Source organism: Coloeus monedula, assembly GCF_965178545.1.
Source record: "Coloeus monedula genome assembly, chromosome: 26".
In the NCBI taxonomy this organism is placed as follows: Eukaryota; Metazoa; Chordata; class Aves; order Passeriformes; family Corvidae; genus Coloeus; species Coloeus monedula.
Window position 1 is genome coordinate 4,000,194 of NC_138806.1, and position 8,578 is coordinate 4,008,771.

General features: G+C 52.8%; 1 protein-coding gene across 1 annotated transcript; it reads left to right on the forward strand.

Annotated features, from left to right (window-relative positions):
- Positions 1 to 1,877: 1,877 nt before the first annotated feature.
- On the forward strand, positions 1,878 to 6,503 carry LOC309582309 (keratin, type I cytoskeletal 14-like; the record flags this gene model as incomplete). Its single annotated transcript, XM_082297387.1, has 8 exons — positions 1,878 to 2,423; positions 3,602 to 3,684; positions 4,221 to 4,377; positions 4,881 to 5,042; positions 5,130 to 5,255; positions 5,341 to 5,561; positions 6,035 to 6,072; positions 6,406 to 6,503. The coding sequence occupies 8 exons, from the start codon at positions 1,878 to 1,880 to the stop codon at positions 6,501 to 6,503; spliced, it is 1,431 nt and encodes a 476-aa protein (XP_082153513.1).
- Positions 6,504 to 8,578: the final 2,075 nt, after the last annotated feature.

The following is an 8,578-nucleotide window of genomic DNA, read 5'->3' on the forward strand; positions in this document are numbered from 1 at the left end:
GCTGTCCAGAGAGCAGAGCCCTCGACTGAGAGGATCCAGAGTCTCTCTCTGGTTAAGCTTGGTGGCCGCCCAGAAAGTCACCCCACACTCCTGGAGCTGCTAAAGGGAGCGTGACTGCTGTGAAGTCCTGAGATCTAACAGGAGGCAGATAAAGCCTTGTTGTTGTTGTGTCCTTCGGGGAACATGAAAGAAAGGAGGCACCATGAATTACCGAGGGTGAGGCTCTGGGAACATCAGAGCACCTCCAGAATCAGTTAAGTGCATTATAATGTGAAAACAGCCGGAGGGGGCTGGGAAGGAAGGAGATCACAACGGGAGGGAAAACACAAAAGGGTTCCTAATCCCTATAACTCCTTTGCTACCTCACAGGCACCTCTGCAAAAAGCAAAAATAACTTCTTTTATTGAGAATGCCATGGATGGAGCCAGGCAAGCCGGGCTGGGTGTGCGATTTTCCACTGCACACAGCAAGAGCTGGCGTCGCATCAGTGAAGGGCTTTTTTCCCAGGAAGGAATAAAACAGTGCAGCGCCTCATTTCCTGCTTCTTTGCTGCTTTTTTTTCACGCCAATACCTGTCCAGCTATGTTGCTGTAGTCATTCTGCTTAGTTCCTCAGTAGCCTGGGGCAAGTGTGGCCAGCACTGTCCCTCCCCTCTGTGCTGGCCCAGTCAAACCCTCAGTGCTTGCAGGGTCCCCCAGTGCTGGATGTGTTGGGCTTTGCCCATCATTACTTTTGACAGAGGTGATGCTGGTCCTGCTGAGTTACCACTGGCATTCAGCTGCAAATCCATAGGAAAAAGCCTATAGCACAAGCACTGATAAGGATTGGTCATACTTTTCCTACCGATAAGGATTTATTCTACTCTTCCCATTGATAAAGACAGATCACGGTCTTCCCATTGATAAGGATTGATCCTTCTCTTCCCATCAGGAATTGCGAGTAACTAGCCCTGGCTGTGGGTGTCCGATGGAGTTTCAGTCCCTCTCCTCTGATTTAGAATGTTTAAGCATTAAACCCTGCCTCAGTGTTGAGAGAGCAGAAATTGTGGCACAGGATTTTTTAGCTCCTACACATTTTTAGAAGTCACAGGCTGTTTCTGTGGGATTTGGGAAAGGTGATGGAGCAAAGCAGGTACCACTGGGAAACATTACTCATCTGCCCTTTAAACTGACTGAAACACCACTGCTGTAGGGACTTTCCAGTCTCTGTAGGGAGATTCAGCTCAGACTGGTACATAAGCAGAAATTGCTGGAGTTTATTCTCTTTTGAGCTATAAGATTTCTGCCAAATCCTGTATCAGTACACAAATCCTGCCAGGTCTGTGCTTGTCCTGCGATAAAGGTCCTGACGGGAAAGTTTCCATCTGGCTTTGGCTTGGCCCATATAAAGATTATGGATGCTCAGAGCTCTTAAATCAGCAGCTTTCCTTGGCTTTAGACTCTTTTAAAAAACAAATAAATAGATTTGTAGATTTTTGCAATGATACTTGCAGGTGACTTGGTGGATGACAGAGGATTCCCTTGTGTTACTTCATGAGAGAGCAGCGAGTAGAGCTGTAATGGACACTGGGAATGCCAAAACATAGCCCTGAGCAGGGACCTGGATCACACCAGGTGCCGGAAAGGAAAGAGGAAGAAAGTCCCATGTGAGCCATAGTGTTGCTGCTGGGATGTGACAAAAGATGTGAAATCAAGGAGAGGAAAATGATGATTCTGGAATTTGGCTCTGGCTGTCAGGGGTGTCGAAAAGCCCCGTGTGGCAACGCCTCCTGGCCGGGCTATAAAGGGCCCCGAGGCAGGAGAGCGAGCACTCGCTGCTGCTGCTGCTGCTGCTGCTGCGCTGCCGAGCCGCCTCTCTCTCCGCCTCCAGCCTCCAGCATGAGCACCACTGTCAGGCAATACTCCTCCTCCACGTCCCTCAAGGGATTCGGGAGCCTGGGGGGAGGCTCCAGCAGGCTTTCCTCCGTGCGTGTTGGGGGAGGAGGGTACAGGGCCCCCAGCGTCCACGGGGGCTCTGGCAGCTACTCGGTCTCTTCCCGCGTGGTCTCGGGGCTCGGCAGTGGCTTTGGGGGCAGCTACTGCAGCAGCGCAGGAGGGGCCCTCGGCGGGGGCTTTGGGGGCAGCTATGAGGCCGGCTTTGGGGGCAGCTATGGGGCCGGCTTTGGGGCCGGCTTTGGGGCCGGCTTTGGAGGCGGCTTTGGAGGAGGCTTTGGAGGCGGCGATGGCATCCTGCCGGCGGGGGAGAAGGAGACGATGCAGAACCTCAACGACCGCCTGGCCGCCTACCTGGACAAGGTGCGAGCCCTGGAGGAGGCCAACACCGACCTGGAGGTCAAGATCAGGGAGTGGTACAAGAAGCAGGGACCTGGTCCTGACCGTGACTACAGCCCCTACTACAGGACTATCGAGGAGCTCAGGAACAAGGTAGGATGCTGGGATTAACACAGTGGGACGTTGTGTGTCAGAGAGGAAGCAGAAACAATGACTGTTACCTCTGTAATTAGTCAGCACTAATTATGTCGTAAAAAGTGTCCCAGTGGCATGTGTGGAGTGCCCGGTTGGAAATGAGAGATGTCTCAATGTCAGCTTTTGGTTACATCCTTGTAACTGGGACAAGTGGCAGCTTTCCACTGGGAGGAACAGATATAAGAGGACGTAACACAAAAATGAAGAATACAGACAAGTCTGCACTGATCATGTGTGTTCCTGGGAGTTTAAAATGAAGGTTCAGGGAAACTTGCAGCTGTGGGCAAACTGTGAAACACTGATGTCAGGTTTGGAAACATTCAGGCAAAGAATTTGCAAACTTGTTTCAGCTCCTCCTACTAAGGAGATTTAGATGATTAAAAAATGGAATTGTCCAATAACAGGTTTTTTGCCTCTTTCAGCGCTTGCTGCCCCAGGGCTGGAATTGGTGCAAAGGCCCCAGCCCAGGCAGCTTGGGGGGATTCCTCTCCCTTTGATTTGAGTCCCAGCATACCATTTTGGAGGAAATGCTCAAGTTTACATCGTTCTCTGTTACTTCCCATGTATGACTTGCCCCCAGCAATTCCGGAAGCCATGTACAGCTGGAGCTGCAGGAGTGCTGGCAAAGGATGCAGGGAGTCCGTTTCCCCGCCCTGTCCTAAACAGAGTTCTCCTGAACTCTGACTTGAATCTCCTCCCAGTGTGGGTTATTTGCTCCTGCTTTGGTAATATGAAAATCAGAATCTGTAGGCACCTGCTTGCTGACTTTTGATCCATTTCTGCTGCCAACAAATTAAATCCATCTGAGAACAAGGTGTGCCAAGCACAGACACCTCACTGGTCCCTCTGACCTTATCACAATCAGCACCTGCCCTGAAGGATAGGGACAAAGGCCACCATCAGATCTCACACATCTTATGTGGCCTCACTCTCCTTTTGAAGCATTTACTGATGGATTTTTGGAAAGGGAGGTTGGAGTAACTGGTTGCTTCCTGCAGTCAGTCTCAGCTGCATCTCACTTGTCCTGATTCCAGACACACTTCTGCTAAGGAAATGCAAAACTTCCCCAAAACTGTTGTTCCTGTGCCAACACTCAGCCAGGAGGAATTCCTGACACTTTGTCTTTCACTGCCCAGGTATTGGTGGCCACAGTCGACAATTCCAACCTCTTGCTGCAGATTGACAATGCCAGGCTGACAGCAGATGACTTCAGGACCAAGTAAGCTACATTTCCAGGGAAAGACAGAGTAAAGTGTGCAGGGAAGTTTGATGAAATCAGGAGAAAATCCCATCCAAACCCTAGAAAGGCAATGTGGAAGCAAAGCCTTCAAAATGAGGGTGCAATTTCCAAAGCAGATGGTTATCTCAATCTTACAGGCACCCAGGAATTGCGTTGCTTCCATCCAAACCCATTATTTTATTGCTATTGCTTGTTCATCTGTGGCACAGCCTCTCCTGTGCAGAAACCTTGCCCTGTGCCTCTCTGTGCACCTAATGTGTGTGTGCAGAGCCCAGGGCCAGTACCAAGGCCTGGTGGTGTCAGGAGCAGGGTGATGTTATGGACTCAGGTGGACACTTTTTTATCAGTTTTCCTTCACTTTCCTCAGCATTCCCTGTAGGAAAGTGGTCAATGGGGCCATGTAGTACTGCCACAATGCCAACAGCAATGTGGAGAGAGCAAACAGCAAACCTGGGTGCTGTGTGCCCAGCTGGAGGGAGCTCGTGCAGCTTTGCTGACTGTGTGTGTGTCCCCAGGTTTGAGTCGGAGCAGGCTCTGCGCATGAGCGTGGAGGCCGATATCAATGGGCTGCGCCGCGTCCTGGATGAGCTGACCCTGTCCAGAGCTGACCTGGAGATGCAGATTGAGAATCTGAAGGAGGAGCTGGCTTATCTGAAGAAGAACCACGAGGAGGTGAGCACGGAGTTGGGCTCTAAAAAGGCCACCCTGGGCCCTTAAACTTGAGTTCCAGCCCAGCCTTTAAGGCTACACTGAGTTCTGAACTGCTGGGCAGGAGGTGAGAAGTGCTGGTGAGGCAGCAGAGGGGATACACTCTGGACAGCAGCACATCCTCCCTGGAGCCTGCGGAACTCCCACTCACCACTTGCCATGTCAGTAATACCCACTGTGGCTGTTAGAGGTTTATTAACAACCCTCGCAGCTTCTGGCTGGGAAGGTTTGTTCCCTGAGAAATGAACCAGCTACAGGCTCTGTTTTATTCTCTGGAGAATTAACTCCAGTGGGGATTTCTCAAGAATTTGAATTATTTTATTTGTGGTCATGGAGCAAAGACCCCAGTTTGTTCCCTGTTGATCAGGCCCCAAATGCTCCCTCTCCTGAAGTGTTCCTCAAAAGGAACATTTTATATGCTGATTCTTGGATTGCATGAAGATGTGTTGTGTCTCTTTTTGTGTCAGGAAATGACTGCCCTGCGCGGGCAGGTGGGTGGGGAGATCAGTGTGGAGATGGACGCTGCTCCTGGCATCGACCTCACCAAGATCCTGGCGGAGATGCGGGAGCAGTACGAGAGCCTGGCGGAGAAGAACCGCAGGGATGCCGAGCAGTGGTTCTTCAGCAAGGTGAGGAGCTGGCGGCGAGCAGCGGGCGCAGGGCAGGGGCTGTGCCCACTGCTGGGGCTCTGAGGGCACGGCTTTGCCTCGCTGCAGACGGAAGAGCTGAACCGGGAGGTGGCCATCAACACGGAGCAGCTGCAGAGCGGCAAGACGGAGATCACGGAGCTGCGGCGCACGATCCAGAGCCTGGAGATCGACCTGCAGTCCCAGCTCAGCACGGTACGAGGGCTCGGCTGCCGGCGGGGCGGAGGGCGCAGGGCTGTGCCCACCCCGGCTGCCCCCTGAGCCCGTCCCCGTCCCACAGAAAGCGGCCCTGGAGGGCACCCTGGCCGACACCGAAGCGCGCTACGGCACCCAGCTGGCCCAGCTGCAGATGCTGATCACCAGTGTGGAGGAGCAGCTGGCCGAGCTGCGCTGCGACATGGAGCGCCAGAACCACGAGTACAGGGTCCTGCTGGATGTCAAGTGCCGCCTGGAGCAGGAGATCTCCACGTACCGCCGGCTCCTGGAGGGCGAGGACGCCCAGTGCGTGAGGGGCTTTGCTGGGCGGGTGGGTGGGAGGAGATGGGTCATAGCAAAGAAATCAGAAAATGAACCACCGGCATCCCCTAGAGGGTTCTCTCAGCCCGTTCCCTGACCCATTGCATGCAACAGGGTCTCCATTTCCAGTCTCACCAGTCCACAACAGCCCAGTGGTTACAATGGCCCTGCAGCACCGCTGGCTTCCACCTCCAATCTTCCCATGTCTGTGTGATCCTGGGCAGGGAGCAGTTGCTGCTTGTTGCAGCTGGGATGGGTGCTGCACTGGTGTCTGAATCCCTGTGTCACACATCCATTTGTACCAGTTTTTTCCTTCAGTTGTGACACTGGCAGTTTCCAGAAGAATTTTAGTCATGTATTGGTACAAGAAATAAAGGCAGGGTTTAAACAATGATTTTGTCTAGATTACTCACTCTTTTCCTGTTTGTCACCACCTTTTCTCTGTTCTCGTCCTATAGCATGTCTTCCCACTACATCTCGCAGCCTGTGAAAGAAGGTAAGAACAGGTCTTGGCTGAAGCTCTGATCATACACAGCTCTCATACCCTCACCCACCTTCTTAGCTCAGACTCCTTTTACTTTTCTACTAAAGTTACTATTTTGTTGTATTTCCCAAAAGTGAATTGATATAAGCCATTTTTACGATATACCAAAACACGTGTCAGAAATTATCTGAGCAGACTGAATCTGTACAATTTAGCAGGGGGAATGTGGTGCTATATTGGGTTTCTGAGGTGGTGATTGTAGTAATAAATCTTCAAGACAAAGATTTTTAGCACACTTCCTCCTTGCTGCCATGGAAATAATGGTTCCTTCTTTCCCCATTGCAGGACCAGTAACCACCCGCCAGATCCGCACGATCTTCGAGGAAGTCCAGGATGGGAAGGTGATCTCCTCCCGGGAGCAGATCACACAGGCTGCCCACTGAGGCACTGCCTGTTCTGCTGCAAACCTCACCCAGCACAGCAAAGCAGATCCCAGCTGATGTGCTCCTGCTGTATGGATCATAAAAAGCACCTTCTCCCACTATCACCCCCTGCCGTACCCTCTCTCACCCTTCTGTCAGCTCTGTGCTGCACACAGAAATCAAATAAAGCTTGTCTCTGCAGTCCTGCAAACCAAGGTCTGGTCTCGATGCTCTCAGGCTGTCCCACTCCTGCAGCTGTGGGACAAAGCTTCTTCCTCAAAAGAGCAACATTCTCCATCCTTGGTACCCCGATGGTGCGGCCTGCACACTCACACCTCTGTAACTCCTGAGACCTGGCAGCTTCAGGGGAGAGAGTGTGGGGGGGAGTCTAGAAAGGAACTGATCCCACAGATGGTGGGAGGTGGAACCTGTGAGAATCCCTGTGTTTCACAGGTCAGACAAAGTGCTGTTCTCCTGCTGCAATGCCCAGTGACAGCAGCACTGAAGCTTTAACCCAGCGAGGCCAAGCAAGTCAACAAAGCCCAAGTGATGCAGACAGGACCCTGCAAATGCCACCCCCCAACTCTGAGCTCTGCCCCAGAAGCTGCCCCCCACTCCGGATCCCAAGCTTTGGGGTGAAATGGTCTGAAGCTGCAGGCAGGGCAGGGATCCACTGGCTGCTGTCCCTCCAGACAGGAAAAATCAGCTCAGTTTTGTTCCTGCTTCCAAAAGCACCACCGAAGGGTGAGGAAAACAGTGATGGGAAGAGGAGGGTATGGTCTGTGCAAGCAAAAGGATTAAAATTCTTCTGGGAGTTCTTGTGGCACTCCCCGGCTGCCGGTGGCTGCTCCTGACACAGCAGTTCCCACTGCCGTCAGCTGGCCCTGCGTTCCTGGAAAGCCAGTTCAGACACATTCTTGGCTGCATTCTGACACATTTATTACTTCATAAATCCAACTTCTAAATCAATGAGGTGAATCAGAGCAACGCGACTAAGTGAGAGCGAGAGCAGAGCTGGCCACACGGCTTTATGACCCTTCTCCAGAAAATCTGTCTGGAATTCAGGAGAAGATAAGAGAGAATTGTTTATTTTCCCCCAAACATTGGAATGATGCCTGCAGTGCATCATCTGCCCGGCAGCCAGGTTGGCAGGGCTCCACGCTTTCGAGGCCCCCCATGCCCCTGCCCTGCAGCTCTGCCCAGCGCCATGGGCTGTGTCCCCCCTGCCCCCTCGGAGCAGACCCCCGTGACCCTCGTGGGGCATTGGCTGCCCCGAGCACCCCCAGCATCCACCGACGGGAGGAGACACGGTTCGGGTTTGAGGTTTAATGCTAACGATCAGTGAGCTCATCAGTGGGGTCGGGAAAAAGGCTGCTGCACGTTCCCATGGAGCATCATGGATGATCCACGGGGCAGTAGCGGCACAATTCCCAACCTGAGGCACTCCCAGCCCCAGCACCTCCGCCGTCCTGCAGACTGTGCTCCCTCTGCTCCCACAGCCTTGAGGAAGGAGCCCAGAGCAACTCGGGGACTCTCCCTGGGGGAATTCATGTCCCAGGGCTGGATAAAGGCAGGGTTGAAACACTCAAGCTCAGATGCCTGAGAAGGGTCGGGGCAGACACAGCTTGCACGGCCACACCCCTTTCCAGGTCACCTTTTAGGGACCCCGCTGTCCCCATGGGTGGTGCAGGGAGCACCGACACCTCCTGCAGCTCCTCCGAGGCCCCTGCCATGGCTGTGCCCCTCTGGCTGTTGCCCTTGCAACACCCAGCACAGGGATTCACCCTTGCTGTATATTTTCCTCCTGTAAAAGTCTGGGCACACCTGTGTTCCTATAGAAACAACAAATAACACTTTGCTAATGAAATGCCCTGTTTTAATTACTCCTGCTACTGCACAGTGTGAGAGAGGTGTGGAAAATAGATGTCAATTTTCTCCTGCCTGGAGCATTAATAATTAGCCTGACCTTAGGAAACCCGCTGAGGAGGGAGCTGCAGGGGTGGCTCATGCTGACAGGCAGTGGCAGCTTGAGGCAGGTCTCAGAAAGTGGGAATTTAGTCCAGAAACATGGTTTGACTACTCAGGCAACACTGAGT